A 19,263-nucleotide genomic window follows, 5' to 3' on the forward strand; every position below is an offset into this window, starting at 1 on the left:
TGTGCTAGGCCGACATGGCCTGGGTGTTATCAATGATAATGGTGTGTGTCTAGTTAATATGTGTGGTATCCGTAGCCTGATAGTAGGTGGATCATGGTTCCCCCATCGTGAAGTACAAAAATATACTTAGACTTGACCCGACGGTGTACAAGAAGCCAGATTGACCACATCTAAGTGAAAAAGTTTCATAGACGGTCGCTGGAGGATATGCGAACTTACCGTGGTGCAGATTAATACTTTGACCACCAACTGATAATTGCCAGTTTTGAACTTAAGCTGAAGACCGTGAAGAAATGTAAAAACACTATCAAGTCCTTTGATGTCCGGAAGCTCCAGGACAAGAGTTTTCAACAAGCGCACTGTGTAAATCTTGCTAACAGTGCAAGTCTTTCGACAGAAGACAAACAGTAAGCGAGAGATAGGAGCCTATTGTACAATGTGTGCGGGGTGCCACCAAAGAAAACATCGGGTATGCCAAAAAGAATAGTGAGCAGTGGATCAGCAACAAATCTTGGAAACTTACGAATGACCGAAAAGAAGCCAAAATCATGTTGGAATCATGCGAGAGCGAGTCCATTGTTGAGTATATCTAAATGTAAGGAAGCCCACAAGGCCCTAAAGCAGTCTACCAGAGCTGGCAAACAGCTTTTTCTTGATACAAAGGCAGCAGAAGCAGTCGCCAGTAAGGGCAACAGATGGCCAGTCTATCGTATCACAAAGGAAATAACTGGAGATTTCGGAAAATAAGACTGGCCAACTTCTTACAAAAAAAAGACCTTGATAAGAGATGGAAAGAATACTTCAATGAGGTACCAAATTTTCCGCCACCTACAAACCCTCCCTCTAGCTGAGCTACTGTTCCTCCAACTTTACATAAGCATAGAACCTATAAGCCTGCTTGAAGTCATGACAGTATTAACGGCAAAGCTGCAGGAGTTCACCCCTTACAACCTGAACTCTTCAAGTATGGAGCTGAAGTCATTACCGAGCCCCTTCAAAAGGCTCTTTCTCAGATATGGGAAACTAAAAATATTCCCATCGATCGGAAGAGATGGGTTCTCGTCAACCTCTTTAAGAAAGGCAGAATAACCAACTGCAATAACTGGCGAGGCATCACTCTACAGTCTGTAGGGAGTAACATTTTCTGCGAGGTACTACTGATCCGCATTCAGTCAAAAGTCGACGCAATACTAATAGATGAGCAACATGGGTTTCGACCAGGTAGATCGTGCGCTGATTTGATCTTCAGTTTACGGGTACTCAGAAGAAGCAAATGAATGGCAGACTGAGATTATTGTTCCTTTCGTTGACTTTTTGAAAGCGTTTGACTTGATCCACAGAGACTCACTATGGAGAATACTATGGTATTATGGATTCCCCCACAAGATTGTCTGTATGATTGTCATGCTCATTATGTGCTGTGGCTCTTATTGCGCTAGGATAATCACTCTAATTTTTTTTTTCATAACATAGTTTTCTCACAAAACATTCTGAAGATTCTTTTATGTGCAAGCATATAAAACTACTTTCTTTCAAGTAACAACAAATAAATGCCTTCAAATTGTTGTATCTTAGCCCTTCTTAAAAAAAAAAAAAAAAAAAAAAAAAAAAAAAAAAAAAAAAAAAAAAAAAAAAAAAAAAAAAAACAGATTGAAAAGTCCCTGTGAAAAACACTCTGGTTCCTAGTCGAATATCTGTCATAAAAAGCTCCACACATTATGAAGATTTCTTGTGCCTCTTGCGAGGTCCCCTAGCTTTTGCAAAAACTTCTGATAGTTCAGCACTAAAAAGCTACTTTGCCATGCCTTGCAAAGATAAATTTAAATTAAAAAAAGATAAAGATTGGAAGCTTATTTGATTTTCATATACCTTCTTCATTGTCATAATCATCCATATTGTACTTTGCTTCAATATCAGCATCATCATTGTCCATTCCATCATCCAAAGTTCGATCCTCTATTGCACCATTTTCTTCTTGTGCTTCTTCTAATTCACTAAAATTGAATAAGCCCATTAATATCAGAAGGTAAAACAGATACACAAAATTATTCAGGCGCATTCTCAACTAAAAGACAATGAGGAAGAAGCAATAAATGAACTATGTATGCAGCCAGGATTCTTCCATGAGATGGGATCCAGTTTTTGAAAAATATTTTTAACCAATATTCGAACCCAAGTATTATTTTTGTGTGGTCTTTCGCATTTCATGGGTGGGGGCAAAACTGTTTCTCCTTGTCCATGCCACTGAACTGATGAAAAACAGAATTGATTTAGAAATTTCAAGCAAATCAAACAGGAATTGAGCATAAGTCTCAAAATGGAAAGCAAATGACAGAACAAAATAAAATAAGTCTATTGAAGATACAAATCCTATTTTTCATGTTAGTTGGGCACCAGCTTTGTCTCAAACTTTCAAGATTGCCATTCAGGGAACAGAAAAGAGAATAGTTAACCTAATAGCTAGGTAGTCATGGGAAAGAAATATCTTAAAGGACATTTACAATCCGACTGTTGCATTTTCACTTTTTATATAACTGAAAATGTACAAGCATCAGCTGTAAAATCCCAGATCTAACAAAGAAAACAGCAACCTTTTGCAGATATTTTTTTTGTTTCCCAGCATAACTTCCAGATAGGCTAATGCACTTTTCAAACCAGTGTTCTAGTCTAATTATTAATACTATCTATTAACAGGATTTGTTTAGTCACTCAAAATAGCTACTTTCACATTGACAACCAACTGTTTTGGCATTAATTTGTTCCCAGGGGTAAATCGATGATTCACGAGTCATCCATAATTTTAAAATGTCTAAGAAACTAGTTAGGATTTTTATTGTAGGGTACCAAATTCTCAGTTGAAACATTTTTTTTTTGTTTCAGCATATTTTTGGTCAGATGTGAATAAATGTGGCACCCATCTTGTAGAGATCTTGTTACAACCCCAAAATATTTTCAGACCACACCCACATGTTCTTTCCATACTTTAACAGGATCTGTTTTTTCAAACAACTTTAATCAACTGTCTTTCAGTGATATTTGATAATTTTTTGGTTTTCTTTTAGAACATTTCATGACTGGTCACTTCTAGATGTCTAGAGCAAGGCTCATGACTGGTGCTTATATGGCTCGTTTTATACTCGGACACACACATACTCCCAACATAATATGATGGGCCAGAGTTTTAGAGTGTGTTCTCCATTTCCTCCCTTATCTGTTTTGGTGTTAAACCTTCAAAATGAAAGTATTGAACAGCTGTATGTTTTCCAAATCTTCTGACTTAATACAAACACCACCTCTTGTCTAGATTAAAATACTGTCAATAAAATACTTATCAAGCTAAAACTCTTAAATTACACATTTGAGCTGTTTAAGGGTGGCATTATATGATGCTAGTGCAGAACTGATCTTTGGCACCACCTCGGTTATAGACATGGGACAATTCAGCCAAACTTTGTACTTTGCTATTTCAGGAAAGAATTAACCAATTCAGTCTTATAAGGTAACTAGCCTTACATAGAGACTGATATTCATCAAATACATAGTCACACGTGCCTCAGAAGAAAAGAAGGGCAGGAAAAATTTGAATTTCCCATTAAACAAAAAAAAATAAATAGAAAAGCCCACGAAAATGCCTAGAAGTCTAGGTAGCTCCAGAAAATTCAGAGTTCAGTCTACTCCCTCAAATTACATCTTTTATTTGGATAAAAAGGCATAATCCTTCTTAAGATTCTCAGATAATTAAATAAAGTTACTAATAAAACCTACTATAGTAGAAATGTTTTAAAAATAAATTCCCATTGAAGCCATCTTCTATCGTACCATTCTAGAGGTATAGCAGCGCATACACCTTAAGACAGAGATGGAAGGGGCAATTTCTTTTGAGATTAGTCTGAAGGAGCCCTCCTTTCCTGAAATTGTAGCTTAAAAATTGATGCTTTCAGTATTCTCCCCCAGCCCCTCTATCTCTCGAATAGTTTGACCTCCGTGCACCTATTAATACCAAAACAGAAAGGCAGTCTAGAGAGGAGAGAAAAGGAAAAAATATTTCAGAAAAAACTTACTCTATATCCCCTTGAGTGCATTTTATAATTTCTGCTAGTTCATCAGCAGAAAGTTTAACCTGAAAAAGAAGCGTTTGTTAGGCGGGGAATTGAAACCAAACAATTTTTTTTTATACTACAGTTGGATTAAGACACATATTAATAAAAAAAACAAGTTTTTTCAAATGAAAGTAAGGAGCGACATTAAAACTTGAAACGAACAGAAATTACTCCGTATATGAAAGGGGCTTTTCCTCCTCAACGTCCCGCTCTTTACGCTAAAATTTGACTCTTTCTCTTAACTCTACTTCTTAAAACAGTAAAAAACTTTAGCGTAAAGAGCGGGACGTTGAGGAGGAAAAGCCCCTTTCATATACGAAGTAATTTCTGTTCGTTTTAAGTTTTAATGTTGCTCCTTACTTTCATTTAAAAAAAACTTGCTTTTTTATTTAATTTTTGGACGTTTTTTAATTAACGCATGTTTTGATCTTGGTTCTCCGCACATTAATAATTAAAACGAAATTTGCATATTATTTTTTTTTTTTTAGCTAAATGGATTTCTCATAGTTTTAATCGGAAGATTTTGAGAAAAAAGAAGAGAGGGAGGAAGCCTAGTTGCCCTCCAATTTTTTGATTACTTAAAAAGGCAACTAGAACTTTTAAATTTTTTTACGAACATTTTATTAGTAAAAAATATACGTAATTTACGAATTAACTTACGTAACGAACTTCTATATTCGTATGTTTTTGTTGCGTATATGAGGGAGTTCACCTCTCGTCGATAACTCGCTCTTTGCACTAAAGCTTAAATTCTGTCCCAATTCCTTAAGAATGACCCTTGAATCAGAAAGGCCGTAGAACAAATAGTTGAAATTACTAAAAATACTTTAGCGTAAAGAGCGAGGTATTACGAGGAGTTAAACCCCTCATATGCGCACTAATTTCTGCTCGTCTTAAGTTTTAATGCTGCTTCTCACTTTCAGTAGAAAAAAACTTTTCATATTTATTTTTTCATTGTTTTTTAAATAATGCTAAAAATCCTGTGCCCCCTTCATTGAAAGACTCTTCCCCCATGAGAAGTTTTTCCATGGAAAGATCCTCCCGCGTAACCCCCCCACCTCAACTCTCCCTCCCAAACCAAAACATTCCCCCTGAAAACGTCCGAACGCTTCCCAGTAACCATTACTATACGTAAACACAGGTCAAAGTTTGTAACTTGCAACCCCTCCCACTGGGACTGCGGGGGAGTAAGTCGTCCCCAAAGGCATAGCTATAAGGTTTTTCGACTATGGTGAATAAAATGGCTATCTCAGAATTTTTATCCAGTGACTTTGGGGAAAAAGGAGCGTGGGAGAGGACCTAGGTGCCCCCCGTTAGAATGAGCCCTCTTGCGACATTCTAGGACCACTGGGTCGATACGATCACCCCTGGGAAAAAAAAACAACAAAAAAAACAAATAAACACGCATCCGTGATTTGTCTTCTGGCAAACAATGCGAAATTCCATATTTTTGTAGATAGGAGCTTGAAACTTCTACATTAAGGTTCTTTGATACGCTGAATCTGATGGTGTGATTTTCGTTAAGATTGTATGACTTTTAGGGGGTGTTTTCCCCTATTTTCTAAAATGAGGCAGCAAATTTTCTCAGGCTCGTAACTTTTGATAAGTAAGACTAATCTTGATGAAAGTTATATATTTAAAATCAGCATTAAAATGCAATTTTTTTATGTAACTATTGGTATCAAAATTTCATTTTTCAGAGTTTCGGTTACTATTGAGCCGGGTCGCTCCTTACTACAGTTCGTTACCACAAACTGTTTGATCTTTCGAGGTGTGATTCAAAAAGATGCTGACAAGAGAAAATAGATGGAAAAATTGACCCTGGTAAATTTTAAAATGCAAGGGACTAGCCAACAAGCACATATTCCTGATGGAAACTAGTTTTGCCTTGAATTGCCATTCCAATAACACTCATTGATGTCGCTTCCATCAAGCAAAATAAGAGGCTGATTTGCAAGCTGAAGTCAACCCTCAATATGAATGTTTGAATCAAGCAAAATTAGCAAGTTTGACGCAAGCAAAATATGTATATACAGGAGAAGTATGCTCTTTTTTTTTTGTTTGAAGGTTTGAATTCTTAAGGTTCTTTGTCTCTTGTAGATTTAGCTTAGTATGACCTATGAAATTTGGACAATATATCATTATTAGAAGGATAATATATTTATTCATTTTTTTGAAAAATGGGTTCAAATAATTCAAGAGCAAGAGCAAAATTAACTTGAACACTAAAATGAATTTATATTTGATTTTTAATCTGTATTGTACATATTAGTATCAAGTTATTTTGATTGAATTCAGTTATCTATATCATAGTTAATTTTTTACTTAAAAAAGTAGCAGTGTTTCTACCATCTTAACAAAAATGGTTTGCTATGAATTGTGGTTTTACTAGCTAACGGAAGTATTTGCTCAATTTCTAAGAATAAATTTCTAAGGCCTTGGTTACTGATCTCTTATGCTGATTTTTATTTACTCCTTCTCATTTAATAAGCTAAATCTAGGATAAGTATTAGCTCCAGGAACAAAATTAAATAATTATATAAATACCGATTTTCTTTAAGAGGGAGATACCAACATAAGAATTTAAACTTGATGCTACTGTTAGTAACTAAAATAAACACTTGAAAAGACCAAGTTCTAACAAACACAAACAAGAAATTGAATGAGCAAATATTTTAAGAATTATTCTAAACTTTAACAAAAATATGAGCTGATATGGGATATGGTTGTAGAGGTTTAAGGATAAAATGAGGGAAAAATAAGAGGGAATAAAATAGAAACATATAATGGAAGATACAAAAAGGGAAAATCAACAGGTTAAAAAATAAGACATGAAAAGATATGTCAATGATCAAACATGATAACAAAGATACAGATTGATGGTGGATAAATAGAAAGAGTAAATTATAAATATAAATGAGATGAATATAAAAGTGGAAAAGAAACTATAATGATAAAATGAAAGTGAATAAACAGAGAAAATATAAAAAATTATAATAATAAGAATTACAAGAATATTAGGAAGAAGAATTTGTTGGTGATGAAGAGTGAGTGGAAGAGGTATATATGTAAAAAGATGAAGAAAAATTAAATTAGGTAGAATAATCAACGTATAAATAGACAAAGTATGTGATAAAATGAGAGACAATTAGAAGAGATAATAAAAGACACAGTTAAGTAGAATAAAAAATAGTAACATATTTGATGAGAAAAGAAGGAGCATAAATAGAAGAAAAATATAAAAGAGCGATGTTAATTTATTAATATAAAGAGCAATGTTAAAAAAATATAAAGAGCAATTAATTTGCGAGGAAGTTAAGAACTGTAATACACTTTTATTAAACAAACTAATGTTGGTTTTTGAAGTGAATAAACTTTCGATCCAATCAAACAGGGCATGACTAAAATGAAAAACAAGGGGAAATGATGGATTAGTCTTGATTTAATATCAAATTGGTGGAAGTGATGGAATCAAAAATTATATTATTTCAATTATTGATAGCTGGTCATTCATCCATCCTGAAGCAGAAAAAAGTTAGATTGGCACGGAGTAAGGGCAATTCAAATAGTCTATCAGTTCTGTGAACCATTTGAAGGACCACCAGGAAAATTTCTATATCTTTTCTTTTTTCTCTACATTTTAATCTTTTTTCTCCTCAATTAAAATAGGAATAAAAGAGTTTATCTCTATTCTAGGTCAAAGGCCCAACCAAGACTGGGAGCATACTATGAGAATGTAGGAGAAAAATAAGCATCCTTGGGGCATGAGCTCATTAGCCTATCTTAGCTTACACTTTAATATTACTCCAATAAGAAGAAACCCCCCTCCCTCCAAGAACGCTCCTTGGGGTGAGGCATTTCGAGGAAGGGAGTTCTTCTTGGAGGCTGAGACAGGCTATAATAGAAAAAGATATAAGAACATAGATGCTACTTGTACTGCTGGGTAATGTCAAAGACTTGAAAGGCCAAGTTGGTATAAGATAATGTCAAAATCTAGGGCGAAACTAATATCTTGCTTTTTTAATTTGGCTTGAGGCAGAACACCCTAGGATGAACCATTTGAAACCATTGAAGGATTAGTGAAGTTAGACAGAAGAAGAAGTTAAGAACTATGATAACCTTTTATCAAACAAACAAATCGAAGTTTGCAATGTGAATAAACTTTTGATGCAATCAAACTGGAAATGACTAAGCTGAAAAATAAAGACAACAATTTCACAATATGTAAGAACAGAAAAGAAACAATTAATAAATGATCATTTGTTTCTAAACAAGTAAAGTTTTAGTGAATATACAAGGACAAATAAGGGTCAATGAAGAGGAAGGTTGTGAAATACTAAAAAAATAGGACAAAAGTAATTCATGCAAGAAATATGACTCAAGTGTACTAGTTTATTCAAACATTTCAATTATGCCATGTTTATTGTACCACTTATTTTAAATTTTGCACCATTTAAGTTATACCTTGAATGAATTGCTCACCCATCTGATTAGCTATTACTATTCCAACTTACCAAAGATAACCAGGTTCCCTTATTGATTGATAAAGTTAAACAAGGATGGAAGCAATTGGTACTTGGTATGTGTGGTGTGAATCCACAGGGTTAATCTTTATTAACTATGTAGCATATCAAAGGTGTAGAAAGAGGAAGTGAACGAAATTAAGGGGGATAAAAATGAAGTATATATATTGGGGTTATAGTGAAAATAAGAAAAGAATAATAGAAGAAAATTTTGTCTCTTGAATTTTGAGATAGTACTCTTTTAAGATTTAAGATGTCTTTTGGGAATAAAGATATATAATAGCATGGTGCCATAACATTCAATAAATTTTCTAAATAAAAAGAGGGGAAACCAAGAGTTGAAAATTACCTTAGAAGTCAAGCTCAAAATTGATACAAAAATAATAGAAGTTTTAAGAAAAAAGAAGCAAGCATTCCTTGCAAAAATTGTAGAAGCGTTTTTCTTTGAAGCTTGGAAATGCTGGAATTGCAAGCAACTTGCAATCAAATTATGTGCTGTCAAGCTTGAAGAGAAGTCAAGCTTGAAGTCAATGTGTTCAGTTATTTAATGCCTCTGGTAGCTATATTCTCTTTTGTCTAAACATGTCTTGACTGGAGTTCCTCAGGGTTGTGTTTTGGGTCCTACACTTTTTAATATCTTCATCAATGATCCTTCTTCCACTACCAGCAGTAAACTAAAATTCTATGCTGACGACCTGAAGCTCATTGGATCAGTCTTGTCCTGTGAAGATCAGCCCTTCTACAAAATAATCTGGGACTGTTTGATCAATGGGCTGAGGCTTGGCTTCTTAAATTTAATGTTGTCAAATAGCATGTCATTCACTTTGGCAAAATGAGCCCTTGTCACTCTTATTTTCTCTCAGGTCACCCACTTTCTTCTGTAGATACTGAGCAAGATCTTGGAATCACTATTGAAAATGAATTAAAAATCAGCACTCATGCTAAGAAGTCTGCTGCTGGTGCTAGTTCAACCATAGGGCTGATTAAGCACTCTCTGAAGAAACTGTTAGTGCTGAATTTTCAAATGAAGACTGGATGCTGAGTGGTCCTCCAAGGAATGTAAACTCAACTGGGAAGCAATTAATCAGCACAGTGCACCTGGTCACTAAAGAATCCTGGATACAACTCTATTTGTCAACTCTTGAGCTCTACAAGGAGAAATCCTTAGATTGCTCCAAGCTACAATTTAAGATATCTAAGGTAATGCTTTCTATCTAAAAAAGAATTGTGACAAATTTTCATTTGGTCTGCAGTCAGCATTTTTTTCATATATAACAGGGAAGGAAGAAGGATTATTATTATTATCAGTAGGTTATAGTTTTAGGTGTGAAAGGAGTATCTTTTTGGATTTGAAGCTTATTGTAATCAATTATCACTGGAACCTATTTTAACCTGTAAGTCATTTTAATAAACCTATCTTTTATTGAGCTTATGCATCTTACTTGTTTATTCTGACATCTATATACCTACATTAGCCCAAACCTCTATTTTTGACCTGAGGGTTATTGTTGATTACAAACCCAAGTTCCACAGCCACACAAAAGCTCAAGTTGCTAAAGCAAACCAAGTCCTAAGGCTCATAAAACAAATATTTACCACCAAGAAGCTGTGAGTGGTCATGAAGCTGTACAAAGCTAGTGTATGTCCACACCTTGAATTCGGAATGACCCTAGTACCTTCCCATTATAAAATGGGTGTTAAAGCACTTGAGAATGTCCAAAGGTGAGCAACAAAGCTCATACCAGCTTTGTGACACAGGCCATATGAGGAATGCCTTGTATCCATCAAACTCCCCATCCTAGTCTATTAAAGGAAGAGGAGGAGATGCAATTGCTACTTGCAAACTGCTAGAAAACTGCTCAGCCCTTGCAAATACAACAAGAGGTCACACAAAGAAGTGACAAGTCCCCCATTGTTATCAATTTTTCTCTGTGTGTGCTGGCCCTTACTTGATTAGCCTCTGCAAAGCCACTATCTAGTCACAAACCATAAATGCATTCAAGAAATGAGTTGATCAGGACTGGGCCAATGCAGAGTGTAGACTAACCTGGGATGACAGACCACAGTCATGTCACACCACCAGCAAGATGTTCTGCAGGAGGCTCATCACCACCTTATCTTGCTGGACATGCAATTTAAGGTAAGACTGCTCCCCTAGCCATGATCCCACTTAAGGTAAACATTAGCCAAATCATTCAGGTTAATTCTTCCTCTACACTTAATGTACTCCATGGAAAGCCAAACATAACATAACGTTTCATAACCATGAATCTAACACTTGATTTAAGCATATTGTAACTCTTTTTGCACTAAACTCAAAATCCAGGGGAGGAAGTATTTCAAAAAAGAAACTATTTTTTATTATTATTATTTATTATTATTTTTATTATTATATATTTATACAATTAGAATTATTATTATCATTCTCTTTGGCTGTTCCAAAGCTCTTTGTAAACTCATGTCTGATGAATCAGGCCTGTAATCAAGTCTCAGCACTATCCCCCCCCCCCCAATGATGGTGCCTGTACATTGTTTGATAAGGTTTTGACATGACTTTCTAAAAAAATTATCTTTGAATCTGAAACTACAAAACAAAATAAAGGGTAAAATTCCAGCTGAGTGACTTCTAGAGAGCCATGAAATTTGCCTACATGACAGGTCTATACCTATTGAAATTTTGACAAAACAGCATTTTACCTTAATTTTCAGTTACCAGTTGCTTTTTCTCTGCCTTTAATTCTGAAAATGCAATTCCTGTTATTTGAGTAGAATTCTGAGCCATATCAATGTTTTTTTTTTCAAATTTAGGAAATGTATTTGCATATCTTTAAAACCTTATAAATTGGGTTTGAGCAAAGTTGTGAAGCTGAAAACAATTTTGTTGTACTTCATTCAAGCAGAAGATCTATTTTGCAAGGTTTCACTTTTATAACATACATTTTTGAAGGTCATCAAAGGTGATCGCCCTCTAAAGGGAGAAAGAGTGGAGGGAGGTACTTCAAAATACCTTCCCAGGACATACTTTAGCCTGTAGACCCATCCCTGAAAGTTTCATTTTCCAAGCCAAGCCCATTTCTGAGATAGCAAGAGGTCAATCAACTAGAATTTTACTAAAAAAAGAATTTCTATGAAAATTATTTTACTGCAGTAATCTTAAGTTAAAATTATGTAGAAGCTGCTGCATAAAGTAAACACAGTGTTAAGTAATACACTCAATGGCAAACTTACATCCATTAATTGACACAACTTCTGGTACTGCTAAACTATTCTTCAACTTTGCTTTTTTGTCTGGTTGTGTAGATTTAAAAATATTTTATTATAGACTTATCTTTCTTTGAATCATTGTACACTAATGACAAAAAAAATCTTTTATTGAAATCTTCAGTTGATCACTGAGGCTCCAGAATGTGTATTTAGCCTACTTGATCACTAGCCTAGCCTATATAAAGTTTAACCCTTGGCTATATTGGGCGAAATTTGAATTTCACATTGAATAAAGGATAAATTAAGGCATTGAAGTCAATTGACTTCTTGCTATCTTGAATAAAGGATAAATTCTTTAAATTTGAATAAAGGATAAATTAAGGCAGGTAAGATTCTAGTTTAGCTACTTTCTGCTATCTTGGTAAGGGGTTAGTTTAGGAAGATAAAACATCCAGTAATGAATTCAGGGCCACAGATATACTCTGAGAAGATAGCATATTACCAAGCTTCTATGTTAGCCCTCTTTTGATTTCTAAGTCTTAGAAATGTGTCTACTTGATAAGTCTATACCTATTGAAATTTTTGACAAAACAGCAATTTACATTACTTTTTGGTCATCAATTTCTTTGTCTCTAGTTTTAGCTATGAAAATATAATTTCTGTTATTTTGAGTAGAATTTTAAGTAATATCTAATGTTTTTTTTTAGTTTAGGAAATGTAAGCTAGTCTACTTGCAGAGTTTTGAGGCCTCATAAATTAGGATTGAGAAAAGTTGTGAAGGTGAAAACTATTTTTGCTGTATTTCATTTCAGTGGAAAATTGATTTCACAAGGTTTCACTTTTATAAAACAAAAATTTTTAAAGGTCATTACAGGTCACTGCCCTCTAGAGGGAGAAGGAGTGAAGGTAAATACTCTGAAATACATTCCTAGGGCATACTTAAGTCTATAGGTCCATCCCTGAATGTTTCACTAACCTAACCCTAGTAAAATTCTAGTCAATTGACTTCTTGCTATCTTGGAAAGGGTTTAGGTTAGGAAAATGAAACTTTCAGGGATGGGTCTATAGGCTAAAGTATGTCCCAGGAAGGTATTTTAAATTACCCACCTCCACTCCTTCTCCCTCTAGAGGGCCCTGAAATTTGCCTATGTGACAGGTCTATACCTATCAAAATTTTGACAAAACAACATTTTACCTTAATTTTCAGTTACTAGTTGCTTTTTCTCTGCCTTTAGATCTGAAAATACAATTCCTGTTATTTGAGTAGAATTTTGAGCCATATCAATGTTTTTTTTCTAAATTTAGGAAATGTATTTGCATATCTTTAAAAACCTAATAAAATGAACTGAGGAAAGTTGTTAAGCTGAAAACGATTTTGTTGTACTTCAATTAAGCAGAAGATCTATTTTGCAAGGTTTCACTTTTATAACACATATATTGTTAAAGGTCATCAAAGGTCAGGGCTCTCTAGAGGGAGAAGGAGTGGAGGTAGTTGCTTCAAAATACCTTCCCAGCTAGTCTGTAGATTCATCCCTGAAAGTTGCATTTTCCTAACCTGAACCCTTCCTGAGATAGCAAGAAGTCAATTAACTAGAATTTTACCCTAGCACCTTTCCAAGATAGCAAAAAGTAGCTCATCTAGAATTTTACCAAAGTTTTATTTTCTTAACTTAACCATTTTCAAAGATAGTAAAAAGTAGCTAATCTAGAATTTTAACTCAGACCCTTTCCAAGATAGCAACAAGTAGCTATTCTAGAATTTTACCATCCCAAAATCACAGACATGTCCAATCCTAAACATAGGCTATTAGGATGGTCCCCATAACCAAGAGTGATTACAGCATGCTAAACTGTCTATAAATTTTACCTTGTCAGGAACAGATTTGCAAGCTCCCCTTTTAACCCATGCAAGACAAGGGATAAAGTTGATTGAAGACTCTTTAACTTCATCCATGAGAGCCTTTCAATAGTAGACTATCAAATTTTAAAAGTACTTGTTTTGGTGCTATCAGGGTTGCCTGTGTGCAAATCAAGGCCAAAAAAGAGTGCAAGTCAAAAATTTGCGAGCGGAAGCAAATATTTATTTGTTATCCTTCAATTAATAAACATATTACCTTCATATTTATAAAAGTCCCAGTATTATTTCAATTGTTATTCAGATTGCAGTAAAGACATTTGAAAAACTTGGCAGACTATAAGTTCTGTCCTTAGGCCTTCTTTTCAGTCTCCATTCGTCCCTTTCTTTTTTGAATCTCGACGGTAAAATTATCGGGGGTAAACTGAACTTTTCAAGATGTTCAAGAACCTTCCGATTCCTATTTTGCGAAAAAGATTGGTAAAAGAACCACTTTTGCTGTCTGTTCTTCTTCTTTATGACCCGACTTCAGGTAGGGGCGGATCCAGGATTTTCTGTAGGGGGGCGCATTATAGGTTGTTTCGATAAAATTGCGAACAAAGAAATACCCGCAATTTCGAGGGAACCTCGACAATTTTGAATCGTAGGTAGGTAGTAGAAATAGGAGTAAGTTTAATCTAAAATCCAGTGAGGATTAAAGTGCTCATAAATCTGTTGAGATTAAAATCAGAGAAGACATTTAAAACAATAGTTTTAAGCATAGACAATAAAGCATTAAATAATCACTGTTTCTTTTAAAAAATAGTGTTTTAATAAGCAGTGTCAACTTTGACGAAATCTACATAAATTACTAATCATAATTTTAGTTTTCATGACAAAGTAGAGTATCTTTCCACTTTTTAAAGTTCAATATACTTTGCTTAAAATACAGAATTCACAATTATATAAGAAAAAATAGTTTCTGTATTTCCGCTCCCGCCATATCTATTTATTACACGGTCGATGTCTACCTCAATATTTTGGTGAACGTTTATAATGATTAGTCCTTTCAGTCTATATTTCTGTCAGTTTAGAGCTCTATGTTAGCATTTCCTCTTATATTCATCCTAATATATTCAAAAAAGACCAAAATCGTCAGAAAAATATGAACTCTAATAAACATACATGTATGAATTGGCTTCAAACTAAGTATATGAGTCGAAATACTCCTTACAAAACAGCTAATAATTCTCAGGATTTCAAGCTGTTGAGATTTCCAATTAATTTTTAGTTTTAATATTGAGATTTTTAGATATTCAATTCAAACGTTTAAATCTCAATATGTCTGTTGAACACAAAAATAAAAATCTGGTGACTCAAATTTAGCATTAAGTAAGAGAATTATCCTGTAAAAATTTTGATTTATAAACGACTACTCGTGAAAATATGATTTGATGGCATGTATCAAAATAAGTATCACAAATATACGCAACCCCTGTGCAAAAGCATAACTATTTCTTGTGACTGGTTGGTAATGAGGTGGTGAGAGATTTCGAAGTAATATTGTAGTTGCTTTCTGTTTCCGTAGTTAACTCAAGTTCTGTGAGTTTTCACTTTTTCTTAACATTTTAATAGTACTTGCTTGAAAAAAAATTGACGTCATTGCAATGCTTCAAAATCACAGTTTAGAGACTCATCTATACCAGCTAGATGAAAGAAAAATAAACATATAATTATTTGGCTTCTCTTATAAACAATTTTTTGAAAATCTATGCTTCTTAAATGATTACCCTGACCTTCGAAGGAATACTTTGACTCATATGCTTAGTTTTAAGTATATTCTCATACGAACCTTTATTAAAGTTCTAAAGAGTTTGGCCTTTATTTCAATGTTTTTAGGATGAAGAGAGGATGTGATATGACATATAATGCAGAGCTTCAATCAGATGAAAATAGACAGTAAAGTGGCCACCTTTTGCTCATCAGTATCCAAACTTAAATAAATGAGTTTTGCACTTCTCATACATTTTCTTTCTGTTATTCAAATCCCCTAAAAAGCAACATTGTTGTAAAACCACTCCACTTTGCAAGGAAAAAAAACCCGAAAAACCAACACAAACAGCGAAATAGAGCAAAGGTATCAATTTCTTCGCCTCAGAGCCATAGCAAGATTCGAAAACAAATTTTTGACAGTAAAAAGGCATAACAATTTTACTTTTCAGCCCGTTGTGACAGCACAATCCTTAAACATCATTTTGACAGCCTAAAGAAATTAAGATTTTAGATTTCCCCTCCTTGTTATTCCGAAATGAAGATTTTCCCCTCCCAGTTGGCTTTTGTGGTAACACGGACATTTTCCCTTGATAAACCTGAATTTAAATAAATACTATTTGGCGCTGTGCGTCATTAGTAAATTCTAATAGAGACTGTATAAAGTAACTAAAACCCTGTTTCAAACTTGTTTGCAAAAAGAAACGGTCTTAATAATTAAAAACTTATTATAAACTAAACTATTAAAAACCAAGTACAAAAAAAACTTCCGTCCCAATCTAAACTAGAGCAAGCAGTCCCAACCACACATCCACCAATATGTCAGGGGGAGGGTGCTCCTTGGATCCACCACTGACTTCAGGTCTTATTTTGGACCATCTTCTATTAACTCAATGTTCTTGGAACCAGCGATTGATATAGAAAATACTAAAATCGTTATGGGATTGGAAAATTTCTCGTAAATTTATTCTTCCTTCCATTATTTCTCCCTTGGTGAAGGCAAGGAAACCTTACCTTTCAGAATGGTATTTTTCCTAGTAGTCTAAAACGGGCTTTGAAACATCATAAGGGGGGAGGTACAAAATGATCCAGCCAACTCTCAGCCAATTTTTTTTGTCTATAATAAAATATTTCAGAAGGCGATGCTTTCTCGACTAAATATTTATCTGACTTCTAAAGATTTTTTTCACGATTTTCAATTTGGTTTTCGAGCAAATCATTTACCTGAGCACATTTGTGCAGTTTATTGAGGTATCTTCACTATTTCCTACGCTTCCTTTTGTTTTGATTCCTGCTGCTTTGTTTCTGGATGTTCGCAAAGCCTTTGATTCTTTGACACACATTGTTCTTTTTTTTTTTAATTTCTCATTTTGGCGTAAGAGCTAATGCGTTTTTTCTAACTCAATTATTTCATGTCTGGTAGAATGGTTTCTTTTGATCTACTTTTCGCTCACCATCAAGCGTTGATAAGGGAGTCCTTCAAGAGTAAATTTAAGGGACAGTATTGTTCTTAATATGTGTAAATGATCTAATTTTTGTAGTTAGAAATACGAATCCTCTTTATTGTTGTCATCTTTATCTTTCAAAATTCTTCCGTACTCATAACCATAGTTTGCATTCCTCAGATTCTCTTATTACTCTTGCCGATGACGCCACCCTTATTAAATCTGGGAGAAAAGAGGATGAGGTCCGTACAAAGTTGGAGGACCTGTTCGATGCAGTTTTAATTTGGATGTCTCAGGCTTGTCCTAAGCTATCTAAAATTCATATATCCAAAGGTTTTATGTGTAGACCAAAGGACGGTCATGTCCGTTTCCTAGGTATCATCCTAGATGAAAATCTACCGTTTAAGCACCACAGTGATTTGAGTAAAATGAAGGTGTGCAGAAGCCTACCTCAATATTCTAAGAAAACGCAAACATATATTTTCTCATATTTCATATTTCAGTCATATTTCATACAACGATGACCTTCTTTTATTAAGAAAGAATCTGCTTGGGTTGGAGGAAGCTGTGACCTTAATATGCGAGATGCTTATAACACTCTAGGGTGATGAATGGTGGCATCCAATCACTTAGAAACAATAAATTACCCAACCTTAGAGCTTAGTAGATATGAAAAAAATAATATTATAGGAATTCTTTGATTTGGCGCACAAGCTTTCCTTAGATATTAATTGGTAAGGCGGCAGCATTTGGGGCATCCCCTGTCGTCGGCTATCCCTTCCCGTATAGGATTCCTAGAAATTGCGCTGAAGGTTTACCGAGTTGCGGAGAACCCCTGAAAATGCTATTGTTTTTTGATGCTAGGGATTGTCGTCGCATTTCGGGTACCCTTTTTTGTCAGAAATGACCAAGCTAGTACTACTGCTTGGGAACTACTTCATTACTTATGATTTTCTTCTATACAGAGAACAAAAGTGCTTTAAGATGCTACTTAAAAGTAAAAAAAATCACAAATCATCAAGATTCCGTTTTTTTCTCAAGCGACTTTTGAATCCTAAATCACATGGCAACCACGTAGAGAAAGCCTACCTTCTTTTATTAGAAAATATATCAGACAGTGTTAGCATCTTTTCTTGTTGAAAAAAAAAATTGAAATCTGGATACTAGAATTTCGACTTAGCTTCATCGGTACTGCGATTTAGAGGAGAGTAGTGAGAGGAAGTCGGGCAATTTTTTAGGGCTCGAGCCCTTAATGAATTCGGGACAAGATTTTATTCTGAATCCACAGTAAAAGTGTTCGTTGTAATGGAATCTGCTGCCTTTTTTATTCGAGGCTTAAGGTATCTAGATTGCTTTCATAAAAAAGCTGATTATACTACAAACTCGTTCAAAGGGTATTCTCCTTAGTTGCCTCTATTCTTGATTCAGTTGTTTGTATTGTCTTTCCTGTTGGAGTTGGAGACGATTCAGGACTGATGAATTTAGAGGCAGTCGAGGGGTCAACAAGAAACTTTTGGGGGACTCATGAATCATATGGTTAAAGTTTGATCTGAAAGCGTTTGCATAATGGTGTGCTCATGTGGTAAGTGACTTTCTGTTTGCCAAGATATGAATCAAAAGGGGTCTGTAGTTAAGAAGCTAGAAAAATACTCAGAAGTGTAGTCTATAATTCTAAAATGTAAATGCAACAGACAACCAGGAATTCCCTAAGCACAATCCTTTTCTCCTAATCACTGTTATGACATGTAGTTGGATTATCTTAATTCAATATTTCTTCAAATAATTAATTTACTGAAAAGTAAAAAAAAATTATTTTTACAACAGTCACTCTCACAGTAAGGGGTATTGAGCCCCTTAACCTCGCAAATATTATGGTTTTACATATGCTATTATATTTTCTTAAATAATTATATATTTTTTCAAATTTTTTAAGAGTTAATAAGAAACTGAACTGGAGCAGGAAAAAAATTAAAAGTTTTAATACTCTAGACATGTACTTAGTTATTTTTAGTTGCAAATCATAAGCGAAGTGCCTTTATGATACCAATTACGCAATTTACGTTACCAATAGCCAGACGAAAGCACCTTGAGTTTTTGTCTGCTAAAGGGGCTAACCCAGAGTATCACTAGTCTGCTTATAAGTTCAACTCTGCTAAAGTTAAAATGAACTAGTTAGAATTCGAGAAAATTCTGAAAGATGCTAGATCTTTAAATAAACTAATAAGTTATATTATAATGTAAATACTATAAACTTCTTATCAAAGAGCATATTAACACAAAAAACGAATTTAGCTGGCAATATTTTATTATGACATGAGAGAGCCAAGTTTTTTAATTTAGCAGGCACATTATCATTTTCCTCTGAAACTACATAATGTAGAGTTATT

At 34.3% G+C, this 19,263-nt stretch overlaps 1 protein-coding gene across 3 annotated transcripts in view; it reads right to left on the bottom strand.

Moving 5' to 3' along the window:
• LOC136025116 (uncharacterized) overlaps nt 1-14,075 on the bottom strand; it is a 120,323-nt gene extending 106,248 nt beyond the window's left edge. For 2 of the 3 annotated variants that reach the window (XM_065700851.1, XM_065700850.1), the window contains exons 1-3: nt 13,695-13,855; nt 4,062-4,120; nt 1,870-1,994 (exon numbers count right to left, since the gene is read on the bottom strand). In XM_065700851.1, the coding sequence (XP_065556923.1) occupies nt 1,870-1,994; nt 4,062-4,120; nt 13,695-13,781 (271 nt within the window). In that variant the 5' untranslated portion in view covers nt 13,782-13,855. Of the gene's footprint in view, nt 1-1,869; nt 1,995-4,061; nt 4,121-13,694; nt 13,856-13,941 lie in introns of those variants that run through there. The other variant, XM_065700852.1, reaches the window with a different exon arrangement.
• Nucleotides 14,076-19,263: the final 5,188 nt, after the last annotated feature.

Source organism: Artemia franciscana, chromosome 3 (assembly GCF_032884065.1).
Source record: "Artemia franciscana chromosome 3, ASM3288406v1, whole genome shotgun sequence".
NCBI lineage: Eukaryota > Metazoa > Arthropoda > Branchiopoda > Anostraca > Artemiidae > Artemia > Artemia franciscana.